At 40.4% G+C, this 25,451-nt stretch overlaps 1 protein-coding gene across 5 annotated transcripts; it reads right to left on the bottom strand.

The window, feature by feature from the left end:
* Positions 1 to 376: 376 nt before the first annotated feature.
* vegfab (vascular endothelial growth factor Ab) lies at positions 377 to 25,096 on the bottom strand. Of its 5 annotated transcripts, none has more exons than XM_046061323.1 (8): positions 25,073 to 25,096; positions 11,826 to 11,868; positions 10,649 to 10,845; positions 9,627 to 9,703; positions 7,553 to 7,576; positions 5,148 to 5,222; positions 3,408 to 3,551; positions 377 to 2,034 (listed from the first exon to the last, which is right to left on the bottom strand). In XM_046061323.1, the coding sequence occupies exons 3-8, from the start codon at positions 10,832 to 10,834 to the stop codon at positions 2,013 to 2,015; spliced, it is 528 nt and encodes a 175-aa protein (XP_045917279.1). In that variant the 5' UTR covers positions 10,835 to 10,845; positions 11,826 to 11,868; positions 25,073 to 25,096; the 3' UTR covers positions 377 to 2,012. The 5 variants fall into 5 exon arrangements, with proteins under 5 accessions (XP_045917279.1, XP_045917275.1, XP_045917274.1 ...); XM_046061319.1 differs by lacking the exon at positions 25,073 to 25,096 and adding an exon at positions 17,724 to 18,243; XM_046061318.1 differs by lacking the exon at positions 25,073 to 25,096 and adding an exon at positions 13,862 to 14,570.
* Positions 25,097 to 25,451: the final 355 nt, after the last annotated feature.

Below are 25,451 nucleotides of genomic sequence, written 5' to 3'. Positions count from 1 at the left end.
TAGCCCTTTACCTTAACAGATTATTTTGCTATTGTTGCATAATCCTTTGACATCGAAACATTTTACCTTCAGCCAACACTTCTTAGAAACTGTTGTTGTATCCTCCATTGCTTCTAAATGGTTACCTACAGTTAGATTTAACAGATGAAATTACTGCACACTGCTTCAAAGTGCAATTTTATTCATAAGGCTGAATATCTGTCCGTCTGTCATGAAATGCGTGCAGGAATTTCTTATTTCTCTGTTCTACTTTCTCTCAGATTACATTCCGTCCGGATTCTTAGCAGACGTGTGAGCATCAACTTGCCGCACAAGAACATGGAAAGCTCATGTTTCCTAATGAAATCTCTTGAAAACACAGCATTCACAACACAGCAACCTTTTCCTTATTTTATATAAAAACAATATAATTTGAAAATAAATATGCTTTACTGTTTTACATAGACACAGAAAACATGTTAATGGTGAAGAAGAGACAAAGAGAACTATTAATGAGGGCTCTAAGACTGCTGGCAGAAAGGATGCAGATTGTTATCCATATTTAAAACGGTGATGGTGTCGTGGTAGTGTATGCTGAGCTGCTAGCAGTAGTTTATTTGTATTTGCATCTTGCAAGACGGACAAAACACAGGCCTGATACTTATTTAAATACTTAAATACAACTTACTAACACCTACACACAGGTGTGCACAAATGCACGAGACCACACACTCATACACGCACATGTACACAAACACACGGATACCCACGTTTTACACAACACCCAAACCCTTAGACAAGAGGGGTTGAATAATCCAGAGGAGATCAGTACACCACTACAAATAATCCATTTAGGGAATGTTAACAAATCATTTTAGATTTTTTTTGTTGTTGTTTTTTCTTTTTTTGTATTGTTGAAAAGCACAGAGAGTCTCCTTGTGGAGAGTAGCCATCAGTGACCTTACACATAGGGGGTATAGGACAGCTACAGGTACATAACACTGCATATATAAATAGACCAAATTAAATATGGGTAGAAGACTGAATACTGAAAAATACTCTATAACATTATAAATTATCTAGAATGGACTATGGGATAAAGGGATATTAAGTATGTACAAGTTCAGAGAAGAAGATATGTGATCATGGATTCTGTAGATTCTGAGTTAAAAACTAACAAAACTACTTTAACAATCCCCTCTCCTGAAAAAGGAAAGAAAAAATAATTTAAAAAGCACTCCAAAGATTTCTCAGTACATTTTGCGAGGCACAGTTTTTCAAATGGAATCAAACTACAGTTTAGGATGTTTTCAGTGGTTTTCATATAGGACATTATTAGATGCTATATTGATAACCAGTATCCCTTTAAAAATATATGGCACTCCAGAGTCTTTTCTCCTGCAAGCTGATCACAGTAGTGAACATTTTATAAGTCCACATCAGTCCTGCAATTTCCTCGTGGGAAAGGAAGCGAGACAGATTCAAGATTTCAGTCAGGTGTCCTGGTTGTCCTGCTGGTACGTCCATTGACAGATTAAAGTCCATCCATCATTTTTGTAAGGAGAGCGCTCCTGTCCACTTCAGCCTCACCAGCTCTTTTAGCAGTTTAATATATCTTAGATTGAGAGGTTTTGCAATTTATGATTGACACACAGCCACAGTAGACTCATATCCAGTGAAGTAATTGCATACAATGAATTCACAACAAGACTACACCTGCATCACAAGCCTGTTAGAAACGCGAAACCACATGGCGGCTATTTGCTTTTTGTCAAATGCTGAGTTTAGTTATTTGTTTCTGTAGCAGCATAACAATTGGGTACTCTTTTTTTCTTTTATCATGGTCTATATACACACAGATATACAGTGGGAGGAAACTTCGGTTCAGTCTTCCTTTTTGTTCTCTCTCAGTCAGTCCAAGGGGAATGCTTTCCATCAAAAAGAAGAGCTTACGGTTCAAAGGTCAAAGTGCTGTGCTGTGAAATATCTCTAGAATATTCCTTCATCTTGTACATCTGGTGCTCCCACCTCTCTCATCTTCTTGGCTTGTCACATCTAAACAAGAAGTAATAAACAGTTAAAAGAAGAAGAAACTTTGCAGCAAAAAGGAAAAACAAGCTGTAGGCAGGAGTGTTTTCAGTTCATTAGTATTTATTTGGAGCTGTCTTTGTCCATTATTCACTCTCACTTTAGCTCTGTTTTTGGTCTCCACCAACTCTTATCTAATTCTTTAGCTGCTAAATGTTCCACTATGTTCATCGGCTAGTCTCTAACGTTTTGGGACAAATAAAATGTGTTAAATGATGCTATAAATGTTCATAGAGCTAAGGGGAACTGTAGAGTCTGGTGATTATTCTCTGTGGTTGTCACTATGAGCAAACCCTATCACATACAAAAAGTCATGTGATCCATTGTTAACCCAGATAAATTCACTATCCCTGACAACATGTCCTGTTGAGCAAAGTTATGCTGCGTGGCCACATTTTTGCTTTTATTACTGTAGATAATAGACTGTAGAGATTTACAGACAAAGTCAACTTCAGCGAGAAAGTCGCATGATACTGAGTCGCGAAAGCCTATCAATGTTAAGATTGTCCGGACGTCACCGACGACTTCAGAGCATTGTTTGGAGAGTATCAGGCAGAGCGAAGGAGTAAAACGCCGCTGGCCGATGGAGAGCTGCTAATCTATGGGAAGCTGTCGAGGACAGAGCTGGGAGCAGCGCGGCAGCTTTTGGACAAATAAACACCCGTAGTCGGACTAGATTATGCTATGACAACCACGCCGTTAAATCGTGGGAGGAGCTCGGAGTAAACTGCTTTTATTAAATTAACCTTTTACTTGAGTTTTTGGGATTACAACATTGATTTATCTTCACTGGAGCTTCTCAGCAGCGAGCTTCCATGCATTTCCAGTTCCATGCTAACAGCGTCGGTGGGCACCCAGACCTCTGTTGAACTACTACTACATATTTATATAAAAACAGACAAAATTGGACATTGCTTGGAGAAAAGAAAGCGAGGAAGTTGAACTACCTGGTGAGTTCAGAAAATATGTCTGTTACTTTATTCCATTGTTGAACTTTACTGTGAACAAGTTAGCACAGCCCTTATTGATCCAAACTCCATTCAGAAAACAAACATTTTAGAAGTTGTTGTCCTGCTGACCTGCTGACAGACCTGACAAAATATGAATTCATATGTTTAACAAATCTGCATCATATTGTTTTTATTTTGGCATCAGTTTGATCCGTTAATTGCAATTAAATCACAGCAAAATGTTTACTTGTACGCTGTAGTAATCGCGGGTTGTGTTTATTTGCGTTATCGCGTTGTGTGTGAACACTTGGCAGTTGTCCAGCGATAAAACCCCCGCAATGATTAAATTCGCATTTGGTCTAAATGCACAGTAAAACCGACAGCACTTACTTGCAGGTCCTCTCATTGAGCTCTAGCTGGCGTTCTTTACAGTTTTCGTCTGTGTGTTTGCAGGAGCACCGGCAGGTTGCAGGATCCTGCACGAACAAACGCTTTCTCCTCTCTGAACAGTGATCACAACATGGCTCACAAACACTGGACAGAGACAGACAGACAGACAGACAGACAGAGGTGGGGAGGAAGAGGGAGAGAAGCAGATTATCACAGTGTACAATTACCGGCCATAAGAAAGGCCGCCCTTAGGTCAACCCTTTCGTATGCTCCAGTTTGCCCTTCCAAGCCACACTGCACGACAACTTTTACTGCTTGTGACAGTTGGGTAGTATTGCACACAGGTTCTCACAGAGAAGCAAATATTCAAGCAGCAAAATTGCCTTCCCCCACACACCCAGACCCTCCCTCGTTGATTGGACCGCTCACAAACGCCTTATATCTGATAGACATGCTGTGAGCAAAGCACTGGACTGCTTCATGCAACACAAAATGACACATGATAGCACACCTCTCGCTCTCACTCTTACAAATGGTCAACTCTTGATAAAGAAGACTCGAGGGTCTGTTTGGTGCTCCGTTAAGAAAGGTTTCATTTTATTGAGTGAAAACTGAAGACTGTTTCCCGCAGAGAGACATAGTTTGAATGACATTTCTTAGCAAGGAGGGGTAAATGGACAGATGAAGGCTCAAATATTCCATTGACATCTCAATATACAAATTACAAATGAACACACAGGCATGTATTCGTTCACAGTATGAGCACTGAAGAAACATGAGATCATCTTTGTGTTATTTTTGACTAAAATACGGGTGCTTTTGTATAGTTTCAGAGACAAAAGCAGGCACACAAAGACACAAAACAGCACTTGCTTAACAATTTACTGGTTTACAAATACCCCATAGCCAAAAAAACAAAGCAAAAAGCAAAGGCAATAGATAGCCATCACTCGCATCTTGACATTGCATACAAAGTACCAGCATTATGCATGGGACAGCAAAACCTGCTTGTAAAGATGAAAAGAACAAAGAGTAGAAAGGAGACGGGTACGAGACACAGCAAAGCAGCACAGACTCAACACTGAACACAGGACCGTGATTACAATCCTGGTGATCCCAGCACAGATACCAGAACAGTATGAGCTGGTCTGCAAAGCCATGCTGGTAGAGCTGTGATCTGTTTCAGTAGAAGGTTCAAGTTACAGCTAACGGCAGATCTGTTTAGTCCAGCTTCTTTAAACATGTCCATTATCAATCATAAACTAGTTATCTAAAAAGATGTTAGGAGCAACTTGTACCTCGAGTTTCTTATTTTTTTTTTCATGATGCGCTGCTGTATCTTATCCCAAACATCCTCCCAGTCGGAACCATAGAGTGATATTCTTGCTAACAGGTACAGTAAGTTTGGGGGGGGGGGGGGGAGATGGGTATTTTGACGTGGTGGTTCATTTGTTGTGAGGTGGGATATGGCTAGAACTGTACCTCCCTGGTTATCGCTGTTATGTAAAGTTGTGCTAATGCTACATTAGCAATACACGTACTACATATTAGCGTATGTAGAGCATGACTGACGACACAAAGTTAGGACAATACACGGAAGCAACATGCTAATTAATGTGGCTAGCGGGCAAATTAAGTTGTGCAAATTAAAAGGGACAAAGGAGCTCTTCCCAGATGAGCTTAATTATGAGAAGCGCAACACTCAGGTTCAGGTAGGTGGAGAAGGCGGCGCTGACATACGCATCGTGAATTGTTTTGTCACGGTTTTTCTTTCGTTTTCTCTTTTGGCCTTTAGCCTTGCCTTTCCGGGATTTTCTGCAAGAGAAACAGGACAACAACGCAGAGAGATGTCTGAGAGACTGAAGTGTTTAGAAAGCCCTAAACTGATGATTGCTAAAACCAACACTGATTAATAGCAATCTTTTTTCATTTCCATAAATCAAAGAGCCAAGCAGTCATTCAGAACAGATTAATGTTTACTTTGATTATTGTTAGTGATTGACTTGTTTGGGATGATAACTTTAATCATCATATTGTGAGAATGGCATCAGGCAGTGTTCACGTGAATGTATGCGATATGACTAAAATGTACAATTTCCCTTGTTTTTTTACAGTGAGGGATGACATGGCCTTCAAAAGATTGCAGCATGATAAAATGAAGCACCTTTACATTTTGATGAACTGTTGAAATGAACTAAAAATTTTACTTTTTAAATACAGAAGCAACCAACGCAACGTGTCCTGATTTGTACAGGTTTAAAGACATTATAGTCCAACTTGGATAAACTTTGCAGAATGTGTGAGCGATTAATAGTCGCTGGAATTCAGAAATTTCCCAGATGGATTGAGGACAATGAACTTGGACTTCAACAAAACTGCAACTTCTGGGTCAACTCTGTAGGCTTATTCAACTTTTCAATACCATGTTTTGTAATTATTATATGTGCACAGCACATCAGAGGGTCCGACCTAGCCTTGTTTGTGACCTAAGCACTCCGTAAGTTAACCTATGATTCTGTCACATAATGTTCCCTTTGCAACCCAATACATAATTTTTTTAACCTGTTATCCAGAAGCAGGTTATGTCTTTATAGGTATATTTTGATCTCACAGATGTCTGTTTTCTGCTCGGAAAAATACAACGACGACTCTGTGAGGCTGTACTTGGCACAGAGGTGCCAGGTATAATGTTAAGATGTTCACCATCTCAGTTTAGCGTGTTAGCATGCTATCATCTGCTAATTAGCGTTAAGCAAAAATTAGCAGAAGCAGAAGCTGATGGGAATGTCGTTAATTTCAAATTTAGTCATAAGCCAAAGACATTTTGTCCTGAAGATGGAGCTGAAAGGTCAACCAAACTTCATGACAATCCATCCAATAGCTGAGGTCACAAATGGTGCTAGATCAGACCTAGCTGGGAGTGGATGACAAATATGATGCCATTTAATAAGGATATCCATGGAACAGGATGGAGGTGAAGTTGAAGATGACCTGTGACTCGGACATGGACCTGATGGCCACATCAGGTCCAGGTCCACTGTGGACGTTCTGTGGGGAATTAGCATGTTCTCCCTGCGTTTGCGTGAGTTTCCTCCAGGTAATCCGGTTTCCCCCACCACGTATATTAGGTGAATTCTCCTGTCAGTGCCGTTGACCAGTGCACTGTCAGAACTGGAGTTGGCACTGCACAGTGGTTGCCCACTGACCGAACTTCACTTGATGTTGTACTGTGTATGATTGTGTATGTGAACTTCATTTGATTTGATTGATTTGATTTGAGTTTCACAACCTCAGCAGGATGACTCACCCTAACAGACCTCTGGAAGACGAGAGGTCAGCAGCTAACATTAAAACCAACATGACAGTATGGAAAGCATCAGAAACAAGAGTTGAACGACCCTAAGACCATCACTATGTAGACGCACGCCACCAAAAACAGACTCGTAAACAGTTAAGACAAGGTTAAGGAGGAGGTCTCAAAACTAGCCTTTATCTATATGACAGACAACTTGAGATAAAACCAAAATTACAACCACCCTACAATAGAAATATATTAAAGAGGACTTTCATGACCCTTAGCACAGTGACTTCTGTTGCATGGGAAGGGAAGAACACTTAAGCAAAGACCATAGCCACAAACATTTAAGAGGTCTTCAGAAACACTGTTATCTATATCAGAGCAGCCAGTAACAGGATTAACAGAAGTGGGATGTACACAATAAAGAAGAGAAGAGAGGAATGCAAAGATGAGATAGAAAAGGGAGGAAAGCTGTAAAGGACAAGTATAGAAAGGGCAATGACCTCACCAAGTGTCACTCATTCACCTGAATGAATTTATCTGGTATTTATTACCTGAGAGTTGCCTGCTAATCTCATATAGTGGGGTTTTAATGAAGTATTTGCAGTGTGGAGTGTTTTGAGTGTGTCTAGTTAAAGGAAATGGAGAGACAGAGAGTGAGGAAATAACGGACAGATCATTTAAGTAAGAAAGAGAATTTGGGATAGTGTCAGGAAGGCAGAGCGTTGCCGATGACTGAGAAAGAGAGTTTGTTTGCACAGGAAAACAGGAAAAAGATCAAATCTCAAGTCCCCATTGTTTCCCTCGAAAAACCCCAATCTTCATGCAGAGAGCATGCTGTACTCACTTTTCTTTCACTTCGTTCTTTAACCTGGAAGGCAGGAACAAAACAAAATGACATTAGATCACAGCACGCTTTTGTTTCCTGGTAAACAGATACATATCAGGGCCAGAGGCTCATTATCAGCATGTGTGGGCTCCCATCAATCTTTTCAAATCATATTACGTCAGCCTCCTTTACCAGAAACTGTGATAAAACTGCCTTTCACTTTCAAATGTTTTCTTAGCAAATGAACAAGATTTGTTGTGAAATAGTGTAGTGTACAAACTCAATAGACAAGCACACACAGGGGCTGGACCTATAACACAGTGTGGAGCAATACATTTGCTGGAAAAGAGTTAGCCAAATGGGTAAGGAAACTCTGTTTCATTTAAAAAGGTCACAGATACATGGCAAAGATCCTATTTGAGACTGGTACAATAACTCCACATAAATTACTGAAGAAAGCATGAAGGTATTTGTGTATATTTATTTATTATTATGTATGTTTTATCTGAAAATGACTGAGACCTATTGGTTGAATGTATTACTGAAGATCACCCTTTACTTAAGTAAAAGTAGCAAGATCACAATGTCAAGCTACTCAATTGCAAGCAAAAGTACTGAATTAAATTATACTTAAGGTAAAAGCAGAATGACCCTTAAAAGAACGTTGGATTTGATTATTGTTACTGCAAGCAGCACTTAAATGTAGATGGATACAATTTCCATGACATCAAACCCCGTTTTTATTAGCATATAGTCATTTTCATTGTTAGTGGCGGAGTCCGCCATTCCCAGGAAACGATGCAGCATGTAGTCCAGCGTTACTGTTTGTAATTTTATCTCATTGATATCAGACTCACTGTTTGCTGTTCACTCTCCTGCAGCTGTATCAGAGCTGTATTAAGTTACTGCTAATTGCAGTACTAGCATGAAATGGAAATAACCTCAAAATCTTGTAACACTTGTGTTAATATACGTTATACTACTGGTTATAAGTCTACTATTTGTTTTATTGACTATTTGGAAATAGTTTTGGCAGTGACTTGTTGAACAGCCTGTAAACCACTACCTGAACAGCATAGCGAGGTCAAAAAATGTAACAAAGTGTTAAATAGATTAACACAACAACATCTGGTGGTTTTTAAAGTGAAGTATTGTGTAATCACAGAGAGCGTTCAGATTTGATAGCTCAGTGTGAAACAACAGAGCTTGGTCCTCTGCCAGTAGTACTCCATACAATGTTTGATTTTTAGATTTCCCTCAAAAATGGGAGAATGATGCATGTCCCCTCTGTGTTGCCGTGTATAAATTCACGTCACACGGCTCAAATTTCACCCACCATGATTATCTGATATTGACAAAACATCAGGAAGTGATGCATCATGTCACTGCACCTTTCAACAAAGGCCCAAGAGCAAAGGAAGGTGGCTTATTTGTTAATGATTGGCTAGGATAGTGGCGCGATCATTTGTAGAAGATGAGATGAAGATTAAATTTTTACTCGTTTTTTACTCGAGCACAAGAAGAAAAGATTAATTCAATCCATGTGTAGTTGCACTAGTTAACACTTATCTCTGACATCAGGATTACATTAGTCGCCTATCAAAACAGAAGACAGAGTAACAAACTGACCCATGAAATGTATAAATCAGTGATAATAACTCACTGTACCTCATGTCTAACCAGAGGAAGTCACCCTACTGTGACTAGAGGCCACAAAGAGGACACACAGTACTTATCTAAGAGATCAATAACTAAAGCAATGTGGTTCCAGGACCTATAGGCTACATACCACAGAAGCAAAACAAAGGATTATAGCGCTGTACTCAACTTAACTTGTGATGGAAAGAAGATAAACTAAAGCAATAGGGAAGATGTCTGCTGGGATGTACTTAAACCTGCCCAGGTCTTAAGATCTTAAGATCAGTGAAGTCAAAGACACAAAGATAAGGTTTGAATCTACCTGATATGCATCTGTTAAATGTGTCAGAAAACGATAACTTTGCATGAGGTGTTTGGTCTGCTACACGAATACACAGTGGTTAGTAGTTCATTTACATTGTGTGTGTTGCAGTGTGTGTTCAGGGTTTCTTACCTACACTCACATGCGCTGTGTTCTGTAAAACTCATGAAAATATCACTTTGTTGCTTTAGGAGTTTTATTCTTTTAATCTGTGGAGAGAGAAAAAATAGAGGAAAGAGAAATTGTCACAGATTTGAAGGAAATGTCCACTGATTCCTAATAATCTTGTTTCTCAGTGTCACAGTCACAGCATTCAAAAATAGACAGACAAAGGCAAATGGACAAGGATCAACACAAGCTCACACAGAAAGGTCACTGCGGACAGAGGAATGTAAATTCAGATGTAAAAAATTCAACCCAATAGAAAGAGGATCTACACGTATGAAGTGGAAGTGATTAGGTTTCGCATAAAAAAATAAGGTTTCTCAAATTAATTCATGAAACAACTCTTTTAATGATATCATCTTGTTGCATGCTCTTCTTCTACAATGGTTTAATGGCACCTGACTGGAGAATTAGCACCTAAAACTGATTATCTCAATATGCCCATTTCCTACAATTTGCATAACAGTAGTGGATGGAAACTTGAAGTCATTACATCTGTAAGGAAACCTGACTACTGACTATAAAAAGGGAGAGAAACCATGAACCATGCAAAGTAAAAAAAATAAATAAATAAGATTTCTGCCCCTTCAAACTCTCATCAAGAAGACAGACTGACTCCTCACACACACAGAGAACCAGTAGTGTTGTCAGACTCTCAAAGGAGCAGGGGTGAAAATTTAAAAAGTGGTAAGGTTGATTTTTGCCCAAAGGTCACACCTGAGCAGCCTCTGAGCAAACAGCAAGGGCACTGGATTGACAGGAAGGGCACTTGGAGGGCTCGGGGCCAACTTACTTACTGGTGTGACATTTGGGCAAAAATACACACTAAACTGTCCACTTTTGGCACAGACATATCCTGAATGATGAGGTTTAAAAATAGTTCATATGTCATTTTAGACAAAAAAGCAAAAAAAGCAGCCGTCATTCCCACCCTTGTCAATCCCATTGCACAAAACACCCAAAGTATTACTCTTGTAAATGCAACTAACCTCCATTGTAATGTTATAGCTGGATGTGGGCATGCACTGCAGCATCTCATCGTTGCAGCAACCGGCGCAGCGCATCAACACCACGCAGGACGGGATGAAGATGTGCTCCACCTCCTCCGGATACTCTTGTAGTATCTCCACCAGCAGCTCCCGAGGCTGACACAAACTCTTGTTGTACACCTCCATTAAAGGGATCACTGGGAGACAAAGTAACAGGGGTTATAAAATGGCAGTGGGCTCTAATCTAAACCATTGACTCTTGGATACTACAGGGCTGTAACAATAACACACACCTAAAAGGAGACGGGAACTAGTAAACGCTGGCAGGCTTACAAGGGAGTCACAGTGAAAGAGATAAAAACACATATACATGCATGCACACATTTTACTTTCTGTTTTTCAATTGAGAAGCACTTGTTTTATACAAGTAATGATTTAACGGCTTTTACACACTTATGCATTTTTTCATTGCAGTTAACAAGTCATTTAATCTAATCAAATCTAATTTAACCCCATCAGCTGTATCAAATAACTGCAGGACTTGAGTCAGCCCATTTCCCTGCCCCATTGTGATTCAGTTCACCAACAGCTGTACAATAATAGCCAATAGTCTGCTTTTTCACCTTCAGTCTATTTCCCCCTCTCTCTGTCAGTCTTTGCAGGAGTTATGCTCTTGAGAAAGATGTGAGCACACAGGCAGGCAACACTTCCAAAATATCACTCAGAACCTAAAACAACCCCAGCCTGAAAGCCCTCCGGGAAGCAAAACCAAATACACTGGGCCTGAACAGTATCATGAAAGTTCAGCTTCTGATTGTCCAAATTACATTGGGCAACGCTGGGATTGTGCAAAATGAAATTGTGGGCCAAGAGGGTGAAATTCCATTCTATAAAAGACTCTGGTCACCATAACATTTCCCCAGCTTAACCTCAAACAAAAAGGAATGCTGTACAGGATGAGAAGGTCCAAGTGTTGCGATTTAGGGGTGAAACTGCTCTCATTTACTTTAAGGGAGTTTTGGAGGGGGATACATCTGGACAGGCTCAAACTATGCAGCTGTCCACCAGGAGGCGACCATTTCCCTTTAATGTCAAAACGAGCCCTTTTATTTGGCTGTGTTCCAGCCAGGGAGCCCAGTGCATACTGTATTCCCACGGTACCCTGTGGGACACCTACCTTTATGTGGACCTCTTTCTGTTGCCTTCGGTATGTGGGCACTCTGCAAGGAGAAAGAAAAAGTGAGCTGTTAGTTACAGTAAATTGTGCAAGAGCACGGGAAAAAACATTGCCTATGCCCTTTACTTATCCGCAGTTGCACAAAAAATATATTTACATTTTGACATTTCTGCTGACACAATATGAAAACCACAATATGTAGCTTATCTCGGTCTAGCCTGTAAACAATATACAGAACAACTGAGTCAAATGTTCATCCTATGTCTTATATATGCATTGAAAAAAGTAACATTAATACTGGTTTTAAAAGCATGATTCTTATCCTATATCACATCTGAGAATATGTTCATGAAATGTCACATTTTAAAGTAATTCCAGTTCAGTTATTAAAATATGTATCAACATTTAATGAAGTCACTTCCTTAATGAAGTTGTATTTATGATCGTAAAGCCTGTTCCACGTGGTGTGTAAAGCCTTTTTATGGCCAAATATTTTAGAGCTACAATGTGCCAAACAAGCTAACTTTAAATCTATAAATCTACCACGTCAGCTACGTGACAAAACTTCACCGTGTTGGTTTTGATTCAGTCACCAGCTCTTTAATGTGTGCCTCCGCTGCCTCCGCATCGCGGATTAATAATTGTTGCCATTAAAACCGGCGAGAACTAGAAGCTCGCGGTTTCCTCTCAATGGGGGTTGCTGCCACACCAGTCAGACCACAAAGGATTATTGGAAACTTTCCATCGGTGCGCGCATTACGCACAACTTTCTCTCGCCTTCGCACACGCGCACAACCGCGCACCCTCTTCTCGCTCTCTTACTCGCATACGGGCGCGCGCAACTCGCGCAATATCTCGCCTATATTGCGTGAGATCCAGTAATGTAGCTTATAGCTTGTGTTCAGTGTATTTCCATTCCTTAAAGAAAAGTAAAAAAAAAACGGGGGTCTGGTTGTGTGGGTGCAGCAGTCTCCGCCCCCTTTCTGGTGGCGTGAGAGGGTCCAACCTTGTGGGCTGAGAGACCCCAGCCCTCCAAAACACTATATACTGTTTTTTTAATGGATGGGTGTCAAGCTGCGAACACCGGCACCTAAACCGAGTGATGATAGGCCGACTGATAATGAGCAGCTGAGACAGCGTTCTGATCATGTTCAGCGTTGATTGGGAGGTCAAGCTGTCATGAAATGAACCACTTAGTTAAATAAACACGTTATGGGACTCCAGAGGGGGAATATTTAATTAACTTGGGGTGAGATGCTCGAGGGGGATCTAGGTTGCAACCTCAAACATCCTTGCTTCCTTTGAGGTGGCAAACTCATGTTAGAAACTACCCTTCAAAATCCAATCATGTGGCTGGAAAAAAATGCATCCTCCTAGTAGTGTGTCGCGTTCTTTTTTTTCACCTTGAAACCTTTGCTCAAAGCCTCCCTGGGCACACTACACTTGATTAATGATTATATAGAAAACGATTTACAGTGCGCTCAGAAACGGCCATTAAAATTCCCAAGACCGCCTGATTCATCTATGAAGTAATGCTTGTTTTATTCTGAAACTTGGAGCTAAGTTTCAGCGTTAACAGTAGAAGCCTATTTCTTCTTATTGAAGATGGCTAGGAGTCGTCTCAGTGCCGGGAGTGAACCTGCTCACATGTCCTATATTGAGAATAGAGCCACTGCGCCTTTAAAGCGTAATAATATCTCCAAGGTGGTTTTAGAGCAGGCCTGAAATCAACCAGCGTCAAACTTCATAACATTATTAACAAATCATCACATATACCGCATTTACAACAAAAAAGCGCACCACCCACGACTGTGTGGGTTAGGTTTATATAGAGTCGCCTTTGCGTAATGGCTGTTTAAATCTTCCCAAGCCACTAAACATTTCAGCTTGTTTAAACACGAGTGATGACCTAGCCAGAGGATAGGCAAGGACGAGCTACACATTAATTACCAGTGGCTACATTTCGCAGATAAAGGTCGATTGGTGTTCTTTCTTTCTTTTTTGTCCAGTTTGCTCTCTGGGAACACAGGACTCACCTTGACAGCTGACAGCGTCAAAAATAATAGTGTCAAACTGTCAATAAAGTTCATGATGTTTGAAATCCAATCCAAAGGCAGGCGACGTTTTAAAATCCAAGAGGCCAATGTGGCGATGTGTTCTCAAACAACAACAAGTACAACAACACAAGTGGACTGGCTAAAACTTCTCTAAATAAGGGGCAGGGGGTTGTAATGGCAGATCCATGTTGGTCCCGGCGTCGGAGCATACAATCCTTTGCGCATAACTTCTTCCTTTTCAACTGTTGCCAATGATTTTCAAGATATCCAGAAACACGAGAATCCAAGACGCATAACGTCTCACATTGTTCTGAATAGCGATCCACATTACAGAAGTAATCCCATGCTTGTTGCGCCAGCCGCCTCCAAGTGCCTGTCCATTGGAAACTTGTAGCCTACTCCTATGTGCAACTTGAACCCATGGGCAAGGATGACGTTCGGTGAAAAAGAAAACCGCGCTTGGAGATACTCGTCTCACAAAACGTTGTATCTGTACTCTGTTTTTCTTTTTTTAAATCTCCTGTCACTGCGCACTAAGCAGGACGGCTCACTCCGTTAAGACAGAACGCGCCTGCCTCTGTCTCGGTCTTTCCATACTGTGTCTGTGTGGTGGCGACTTGTAGCAGCTGCTCCGGGGACGCGGGTGATTGGTGGATCATTGAAAAGAGGGTAGGTGTGTCCTCTATGGGCTGATTCACGGCACTGCGCACTCTGAAGTCTTTCTCAAAAGTTTCAGCTATTGAACATCCACACTCATGTGACCACATCAGCTGCAAGCTATTAAAAACGCAGAGCCGAGTTCAGAAGTGTCTATTTTTATTTTTAATTTATTCAGAAAAAAAGGAATGAGGCCTGAATGACAACCTGATAGTAGAATATTTTATAATTGTGACACCTTCTGAAATATCACCCACTGTTTACAAGCTTTTAATTCGTCGTTGCCTCCTCACGTCATGTTCAGGCTGCATCTTTTGCGCAGCTCTAACAAAGATGCACAATCTAATAATATACAACTGCACTATGGGTTGTAATCGTTGCGCTGTATTATTAGGTATACAGTTATATACAGACCATGTTGCTTTAGAAAATTGAATATAGGCTATACAACTCAGTATTTGTGAGGAAATCGCTGGTGAACAAATGTTTGCGCACAAATAGCTTACTATAGACAATAAGACCTTGGACGCACCCCTTGTGTGATTTGTATCTCTTCGCGATGGCCGCTATAAAATGTTATATTTAAAACAGGTCAAACTCTGGCTAAGGTAAGGTGAGTGCAACACCTTCTCGTCTGCCCTTGAAATATTAGGGTAAATTATTTCCAGTCTTGTGGCTACTCGGGGTTGCAGGAGAGCGTGTGTACCCGGACACGTAGCCTATCCGCCAGTGTGTGTGCGTGCGCCGGGCAACGTTGCCGTTTATGATCCCGCATGAGTTGTCGCCACATAGCGCCGGTCAGTGCGCGTCAGTGCGCGTCATCCCAGACGGAAAGTAGAAGTAATACGCGTCGTGACTCCCCCATGTCACCTCACTGACGGAGAATGGTTTTTTCTGTGTAATGTCGCGGTTGGCTATCTGACCGGTCGAGGCTGGCCATGGTCAGGCTCTTCTTTTTTAGTCTTCGAGCAACAGCTGTTAATCACCACGGCGAGGGAGAGGAGGGAATGCATAGGAAAAGGGAGCCGGAAAGAGAAGGGAGACTGTCAGTGGCGCACATATGCACATGCTCATTTATCAAGGACGTCGCTATTTAAGGCGAAGCAGCATCACAGAGCTCCTTTATCATGATGTTGTTGCTGATGAAGATAATATTATTGAGGACAATAGATTGTATTGTGGCTGAGTATGTGTACAGTGATGGAGAGGTGTTCACATCATTAACAAGTAAAAGCAGCAGTAGACAATGAACATACTCAAGAACAAGTAAAAGTCCTCAATTAAAAAGTTGACTAAAGTCAAAGTAGTGAAGTATTGGCAAACAATATATAATGTCAAAGGTAAAATTAGTCACTATGCAGAATGCTTCCTGTTATATTTTTGTATTATTATTATTATTATTGATGCAGTGTAGACATGGAACATGGAACTCATATACTTTATATATACTGTAGTCTATACAGCATTGCATTGTATTTTATAATCTTAATATTTTTCTATGTATAATCTGACAGGTAACTATTACCAACATCTATAGTAGAGTAGAGTAGAGTAGAATAGAGTAAAATATTGAATAGCATAAATTAGAAATGTAAAAGCACAAATACCTGGAAAGTGGAGAAGGCCCTACTTGGATACATTCCTGAGTTACTTTCCACCACTGGAACAAGTTTAATTTATTTGGGTTAATGAGGTCACATTAGTGTTTTATTGTTTTTCCTCTGCTTGTTGTTGGTTAGAAGCCTTAATTCAGCTCTCTCCCACAGGCATAAGCTTACAAAAGTGGAAAAATGACATTCAGTGGAATGAGTTTAAAGTTTTACTGATTTATGTTATGGGCAGCTTAAATTTAAACCAAAAACTAAAGGGCAAATGTGCCATGTTTAATATCTCTAAACAAGCCAATGTTAAATGTTATTCTTTAACAACTGATTTAAAAGCTGTTTAACATCTATGTCTGTTATTATTTCTACATAAAATAATAAATGCTTGTGACAGCTTCACAGTTGTGGCGCCCTCTACTGGACCAATGGGCCACTGCAGGTGGCCCATGTTGTGTCTAGCTCACTGACAGATTGATAGATACCAAGGAAGTGGAAAGAGCTGATAAGTATGTAATGACATAACTTGGCAGCTATGTGCCAGACAAATTAGGCTTACTTGCTACAACTCATACTTATAAATGAAATGAGGGAGAAGAGAGAGAGAGAAAAAAACACTGAGAGAGACAATGAGACTTCACAGTGAAGAGTATTGAGGCATGATGAAGCAAGAAAGAAGAGAAGCAGAGCGAGTGATAGATAAGGAGAAAGAGAGCTTTTAGGAAGAGAAGGATTGAGCTGCCACGTAACTGGAGCAGTGCTGAGAGGAGTTCCTTGACTTGGTACCCGTCTGTAGTTTAATTGAAGAATAACATTTGGGTTCATTAACGGTGTCACCAAGCTCCTGTTTCTGCTGACTCAGAGCGTGTGCCTGTGCGTATGTGTGCGCTCAAGTGGGCAAGGTGCTGTGGTTTCAGTGCATGTATGTGTACGTGAAAGTATCCCAGTTTGTGCTGACTATGTACATACACATGAGTAAACACACACACTCACACTTTGATGAAGTGGCTCTTTCCTAAAGGTACAACAAACAGCCTCCCCTGCATCATCTGCACATTGACGCACATTCGTCAACGTCACCATAGTGCAAGGATATCAGGGTGATTCCTGCCTTTGCAGAGGGCTCAGTGAGCAGCAACTTGGTTAGAAATGCATCAGAAGATGTTTTGATGAGGCCCAAACCTCTGAGACACAATTCAAAGCCACCCACCACCATTTTTTAAATTCTTTTAGTGTGAACTAGCGGCAGTAAGAAATGTTTGGTTAGCAAAAGCAAATTGTTGACTATGTGCAAATAGCCCAAATGAATTTCCCCCCACATTTTTCTATGATACAAAACAATCCTGAAAGTCTTTGGGATCACATTTTTAATTTCTTTTCACTCAAACGCATGTCCCGAAGTAGGATTTGGATGCTTTATTGTGCTTAATCTATCAATGAAAGATTTTCCACTGCAGAAACAATAGTCTGTGTGTGTGTGTGTGTGTGTGTGTGTGTGTGTGTGTGTGTGTGTGTGTGCGCGTGTGTGAGCATGTGAAAGTCACATTGTTCAAATGTATAATGTAACAGAGGCATTCCATTACCAAAAGCCCAGTGGCTGACTGCCACATCACCTGGCGCCAAATCACACATTCTTCCTCTTGGTTCCCTCTCCTCCTTTCCGCCTCGTACACTCCCTTTTGTAAGAATCTTTGCCTCTTGGTGTGTGTACGTGAGAGTTAAAGCTGCTGGGATGTCTGTGGAAAGGAGTGAGTTGCACATGGAGTTATCGCAGTAACGATCTTGTATAAATTATCCAGGAATTGACCTTCACTGCGTGCCCCGATAATGTGTCCTGATAACATTCACTGTTGAACGCCATGTGACCGAGCTGCATGCACGTGTGCACATTTACACATGCGAGCATGTCTTAATGAGGTGTATGTGTGGGAGCTGTGTCAGGCTGGTTGTTTTGACCTGTAGCAGAGGGCCCATTATGTGTGTCTCACTCAGATTAGGGTTTAAAACAAAAAAAACGTTCAGGAATAAGGATGCGACTCCCAAACGAATCATTGTGTAACGTAGGGACAAAGCACCTCTTTCTGTTACCATATGTCATTCCATTTCTCACAGAAAACGTCTGACGGCCATTTGGACTTGATGCGGGACAGGTGACTTCACTCACTCTTGATAGCAGTTGTATAAATCATCAGCCAATCAACATTGCGACTGTTGACCCTGCCCAGCTGTGAGAAGCGTGCCGCACAGAGGCAGCACACGTCCAGCCGACCTTCGTTACCCTCCTCCATCCTGCTTTCTTATTAGGATGAGCAGATAAGTAGAAGCTTTGAGATGAAGTAAGAGCGAAAGTTCAAGCACTTAAGCATATTCTTTTCCTTGAGGAGAGCTGTATATTTCACCCCCTCATTACTTTTTCCCTCCCTCTCTCTTCTCTTCTCTTCAGTTTATCTCCTTTGCTCAGTTCCAGTAAGTGAGTTGGTTTTTGTGTACCCTCAGTCAAGCAGTTCAAAGAGTTCATAAGCCTATTTGGTCAGCGAAGAAGAAAAATTAAAGGAAAAAGCGAGACAGAGGAGAATATACTGTACTTTAACCCGACCAAAGGTTAGACCTGTCAACAGTGATCATATTCCAATATTTCGAGACCAGCGCTGAAGGACACACGGTCAGGAAGTCACATAGCAGAAACAGGCAAGTCTGGGAGCCTCCTTAATGGCATTTTCTCACTCTTGCCAGACTGGACTTCAGTGTGCTGGCTAAGTTATCAATTTCATTATGTCAGTGGAACTAAAGTAAAGAAGACCAGCACTGTATGGGTGCAGGTCAGATGCATCTGTCAACAGCTTACTTCAGATGTCACTGGGTGTATTTGCAGTGGCAGCTCTTTTGAGAGGTACGGATATACTTTACGCAATTCAAATACACAATTTCTTCCAAGATGGATGGCTTAGAGATTTGGCTAGTTAGTAGCTGGTAATGTAGCCTCGAGCTGCTCGCCTCAAGAAGAGATGAGGAGCAGGCTACAAATGAAAAAGGCAATTTGTCATACTTTGTCATGCAGCTCCCTCTCGTGTCACAAAAGCATTATCCACCTTTTTCACATCTGCAGTAGTACTTCTCGGCAACTGTAAATAGACTCAAATATTTGAATAAACCTGCAATGATCCATTGGCCATTTTGCGGCAACGCAACAAGCTGTAAACACAGAAGTCGGACATTTTATAACCTTCTAAAAGTTGCTGTGGGAAATATGTTGGCAAAAGGTTGCCTATTTACACATGCAGCAGACACAGAGCATTAATTGTAAGTCAAATATTCACTACAGCGACTCCTTAGAAAATTATCTGGCTCTTTAGCAGCTAAATGCTCCACTATATATACCAGCTAGCCGCAAATTTTGTCTGTCTACCTTTCATACAGTTGGTTTATCAGAGCTTTTGGTGACAGCAGCTGTCTGCTGTGGCTCTGAACATTATTGATGAGAGCAGTGAGACTTAATCAAAATAGTAAAGTTGTGGACTGTAAAAGCAAAACAGTGAGATAAAAGATGCTAAAACAGTTCATGGAGCTGAGGAAAACTGCAGAGACGGGGGAAAAATGTCTGGAATTCCCACTACAAGTGAATAAATGACTACATGTAGTCAGTTATTCCATTGTAAACAGAAATACATTGATTACTGTAGCTTTAAGGTTCAGGAGAGATTGCTCATGAATAAAGAGAATCAACGTTGACCGTTAAGAGACAGACCACAAACCCTGGTCTCCATTTGTTGAGCTAAGCAAAGCTAATCTCATTGTTTAATCTCACTCTGTCTAAATAATACCCAGATGAATAAAAGTCCTCACTGAGAATACAAAGTAAAATCTTATCCGATTCTAATTGTCAAGCTATGTAATGAATGGTATTTGCTGTAGAAATTTCAGCTTTTATCCCTAGTGAGAACATCTCCCGAGTGGCAACGCTCAGTTCAAGTCCCTTTCCTTATGCACACACTGTGTTATCTATGTGTGCCATTCATTGTAGGCCTGTCACAACTCTCCCATCCTGGCCTGTTGACGGCCACACAGGAATCCTCACAAATACAAACACAAACATACAACCTCTTACTTATCCGAATGCAGTACTGCTCACAAACGCTGACCTGTGACCTCAGGTGTTGACCTCAGGTTAATGCATTGTGAAGCTGAGATGAATGCCAGCTGATTTAACAACATACATATACCTGGACCACTTTTCACCTCTAAGATTAGCAGATCACACACACTGCACCGTCACTGGATACTGAAATAGCCTCTTTGAAAACTGTTGACAGTTTGAGCTATGGATAATCCAGAGTAAAGGGGATACTGTTTCTGGAAAGAGATGTTGCTTTGGATTTTTTTTAGCCATATACCGCCAACAGCAAGTTAACTTTCGGTTTTGAGTAAATTGTCTCAACAACTAGTGGATGGATTGGCGTGAAATTTGGTATAGACATTAGTGAATCCCAGAGACGTAGTGGTAAAATGATTAATTTCTCCATTACCCTTGTTTAAGACCAATTACCTGCAACCCCCACCCCCGATATTCTCATGTAGCTGTAGGCTACTTTGTTTTTAGCGCTACTTAGCAAATGTTAGCATGCTAACACACTAAACTTAGATGGTGAACATTGTAAACATAATACCTGATAAACATCAGTGTGTTAGTACAGTAATTTTGGCCATGGAAGCATTTTAGCTCAAAGCACCACTGACTCTTAGTCTTGTTTAAATGTGTTTTTCTTATTGGGTTGGAGGCACAAATCTTAGAGAGGTATGTCTCAAAACACATACCAATAGCACTAGAGGTATTAGTGGATTTACTTATTGGTATTTCGGTTGAACTGGCTCTTTAACTATGTTTGTATAGAGCTTTGTCTGTAGCAAACTTTGCACCATTTTTGCCTTTTAAATTTGCCTCACATGTAACAATAAATGTACAAGTTGATTTGACTCGTGAATAAGTTTGGCTTTTTCCAAGCATGCCGTTCAGCCACACGGTTTGCTATGATCTCTGTCTGAGAACGTGCACTGTCTTTATTCATTTTTATTAAAATTGCAGATTCGTCTCAGCTTGTAATGATACCCTCGGCTTGAATGTGTAACTATGACATGTGCCTGCAAAAACCACATGGAGAATACTGTAAGGCATGCCCTCAATGAACTCACTCCACAAGTATTTACTCCCCTGACATCAAAAAAGGCCGTACCCATAAAATGCAACATGGTCCACAATTGCATCATAAACCTCTTGATACGTATACTGGTTCTGTAAACTTCACAGTGTTATGGTGCCCCACCTTAATAACTTGGAAACGCTTTGTTGATTGTTAATCAATTGTGGGATTAATCTTGTGTTAATGTGAGGTGTATGGCTGTGTATGTTGTTGAAACATGTTTACACTGCATTCTGCTGTGATTTCAATAGGTGTGCGTACAGTTTTTGCTTCACCATGTGTTGGAATTCCAGGTGGTCAAAAGCATGGAAGTTAACTGGCAAGGTAAAAGAGGCAGGTAGAGTACCACCCCACCAAGCTCCCATCCCCGGAGAAAGCTATTCGCTGTATTCCTGAGAACATTATGTAGGGACACACACATTTGCATGTACACACATGGGCACCAATCCAAAACCACAGTCCAAAGGGAAAGGCTGAGGACAATATGATCTACAAGGTAACACACTTGTACATCTTCAAATCCACCTTTATACATATTATCTCTACACACAATGTTGAACAAGACTATAATGAGAACTCTCCCAGCAAGAAGTTCAGCCCTTAACCAGAAGACGTCCTGCTGATGATAGGACAGCGCATGTTTTTTGCCAAGCAAAACCCTGCAATTACCAGTGAACATGTCATCACACAATTTGTCTGCAAGTCACATGCTCGCTGCCATGTGTCCATTCTGTGTTTGTCTAGAAAGTGAGATCAGGAGAATATATGACCTCTTTTGTGTGTTTGTAAGGCTGCAAGTAATGAGTCATTATGTGGGAAGTAACTTTTAACCTAATTGATGGGGGTTTTCTGGTCATGGAAGGATTCACACGTCCAAACTTGCATGCGCACAAACACACACTCACACTCACGCATCTACACACACACACAATAAAGGAATTATACGAAGCTGGATTTCCAGTCCTTTCACTTAAATGTGAACACCAAGATGTTTATTTTAAAAGGAGTTCATCCTTCCCACATGCCTACAGGCATTTATAGTAAAACGATAAAGACATCAAAGTCAGTTGCAAAAGAAAATAATTTACTGTTTACATCTGAATCAATTGCGTGAGTGACTGTCTAAATATGTGGTGGAATTAGTGGAAACCTTCCAAAAACCAAAAGGCTGCCAAAGAATTCCTTGTTGCTACATGCTCTAATCAATCAGCCAGGGCGGGGGATAAAAAGAAATTGCATTTTTTCTTCACAACAATAAAGCTTCTTCCTGCTAAACTGGAAATGTGCCCTCTTTGATATGTTTTTCTCCTTACACATATTAGATGACTTCAAGAGTCAACGTTCAGAGTTACACTAGCTGGGTTGTGGAGGTAATCTTTTTCTACACTTATCTCCCTTTCCTATCACACTTTACACTTCTGCTCCAGAAGCCCACGCTCTCTCCATGGAAGACATGTCTGACCCTGGCGGGAATAATGGACCCGCCCAAAGGGCGGGTCAGTGATGAGAAAATAATGAAGCTGGGAAACTGGAAGCGTTTGAACATCTTTGGTTATTTACAAGCTCCTCTATTGTTTAAAATCATCACTGGGTTGATTCCTAGAAATCCTTCCCTTCCACCATGTTATCATTATACTCAACAATACAAAAAAGTAATTTCCCAAAAGACACATAAGCAATACTGTGTCCTGTAATCAAATTAAATACTGATTTAATTCACTAAAATCTACTGATTTCCCCAAAGCAAGAGTGAGTAATAAAAATAATTTACTGGCTAATTTCTGGAAAGTGCGTAAGCCACAAGACCCACATCCTGGATGTAAAAGACAGTGTAGTCATCCTAGTCAGTGCTATTTTTTTGTATAATAGAGAAAGTGCAGTTACTGCATTTAATAATTGCACTTGTAAATAGAAGTAAAAGTAAAAGTCATGTTGTCACAATGTTATGGGACTCACAGTTCGAGTTCTTCTATGACTCATTGGACATGAAACTCACTCGGTTGAACTGTGGTAGAAAATATCTGGGTCTCTGATTAGAAAGTTGAACTTACAACATTGTGTATAGTGTAAATAGACTTTGTAAGAAACATCCAGTCACCAAACTTAAGAATCTGATACATGCACAGCTAATGATCCTGAGAAAACAGATAATAAAAGCTGCAGCTTAAATCAATTCACTTTTGGATTCTGGGTCAGTTTTGAATAATTTAGCCACTGTGGCCTCGTATTTTGTTCTCAAATTTAACAATGGAGCACTTTGAATTTGCGTTTTTTCACAGTGTTCTCATCTGGAATGAGAGCTAAGGCTCATGGGTAGGGGAGAGCGGGGTATGTTGTCACACTTTTCACACTGTCTAATATTTACTAAGCAGCGTACATCACAATGGTACAAATGTCATACCAAATGAAAGAATAAAGTCTTGGGCAGAAGTTTTGTATTCATTACATCTTCATATCTTACCTCATTATGGAGTTGTAGACTGTTGAATAGAGAGTGTGCATTTGTGACAATTTGCCCCATCGGCAGGTAAGTTGTCACACTGAATAGGGTAAGTTGTCACACTGGAATATCAAACAGTTAGAAAACTTAATTGTGAATATTGATTTCAATTTCAAATTGTAACCAGAACTAAAAATAAAATCAATCAACAATCAAGCCTAGAGAATTTGGAAAATAAATAATTTAATTCAAAACAAAAATGTTGGCAGAGCAGACATTAAATGGCACAACCTCTTTCTTTGAACTTTAAAATCAAACATTCTCTGGAGTGCAAATAGATCTATGGTAATTGAATGTAATGCTGCAGAGGACTTGCTTAAATGTATAACTTCTTAAATGTATGTGGTGTTTAAACACACTGATTTTTGTATGACATACATATGTATCTGACTCATCAGACATGTGTGGCTTGAGGTGCAAGCATCGCAGGCCCATTTGTTGCATTTCACACACTTAAACCACGTCTCCTTTGGAATACTGTATGAAAATGGCTCCACATAGATGAGGCCAAAAGAGATGTCAGCAGCTTATGTCAAAATCCTTAGCTGTACTTCTAATTGATTTGTTCTTCAACTTCACCTGCCTGACTGCCTTACACATTATGTCAGGTGGGGTATTGCCATTCTCTGTCTTCTGTTGATAATTTTCTTCCTTCCATCAAAAACACATTGCTCCTTGCAATTACAAATCAATTACAAGCTTATTTGTCTACTACCCTTGTTGCCGAACTTAATTAATAACTGTATGATGTAGTGTGTGTGTGTGTGTGTGTGTGTGTGTTTGTATCTACTAACACACTACATGCCTATGGCACGGCATAAGACTGTATATACCCTGTCATGAATTCAGTCTTGTCCAGGCATATGGCTGCTGCTGTAAACTACAGTGTTTAATATTCTATTTACACTATCATTTAATACTAGTGTCAGAGGTAATAACACAGTTTCACATAGCTTTTTGAGCATGTTCTATTTGTTTACTTGTACTGGGGCAAGTAATCACATGTGACGACTTGCCCCAAAGTCACTGAGATAACTTGCCCCAAACTGACATGTGTGCTAATGTTGGCTAAATCTCAACGTTAGCTTAACATAGCACTTCAGCTGAAGTATCAAAAGACACGTTATTGTCTCCTCTACTTTGTGCAAAGTTATCATTTAGAACATTCATGGAATACATAAAATGTAAAGTGCAATGTTTTACTTTTGAAGCAACAAAATAATAAAATTATGCTCACCTCAGATTAGAGTGACCTTGACCACATATGAACAGGAAGTTGAACATAGAAGTCACACAAAGTGGCTATTTGATTTTTGACATAGAGCCTCTTGTGTTGGAGTTATCAGCAGTGTGACAACTTACACACGAGACAACTTACCCCGCTCTCCCCTAGAGAGTCCAGTTTTTCTATAAGTAACATTGAAAACATAAAAGAATGTTAACATAAATAGAATTTGGAAATAGGAATACAGAATGAGTAAAAACAACTCTGGAACATATCGCAACTATGTATGAGCTATGTATCATCTGTGTCATGAGGGGACCACCTCAGATACGCATTTTATATTATCAGGCTCCACAACGTTGTTGTTTTCATTAGTCACAGTGGCACCGTC

Source organism: Micropterus dolomieu, linkage group LG10 (assembly GCF_021292245.1).
Source record: "Micropterus dolomieu isolate WLL.071019.BEF.003 ecotype Adirondacks linkage group LG10, ASM2129224v1, whole genome shotgun sequence".
Lineage (NCBI taxonomy): Eukaryota > Metazoa > Chordata > Actinopteri > Centrarchiformes > Centrarchidae > Micropterus > Micropterus dolomieu.
This window is presented reverse-complemented; position numbering and strand designations above follow the sequence as displayed.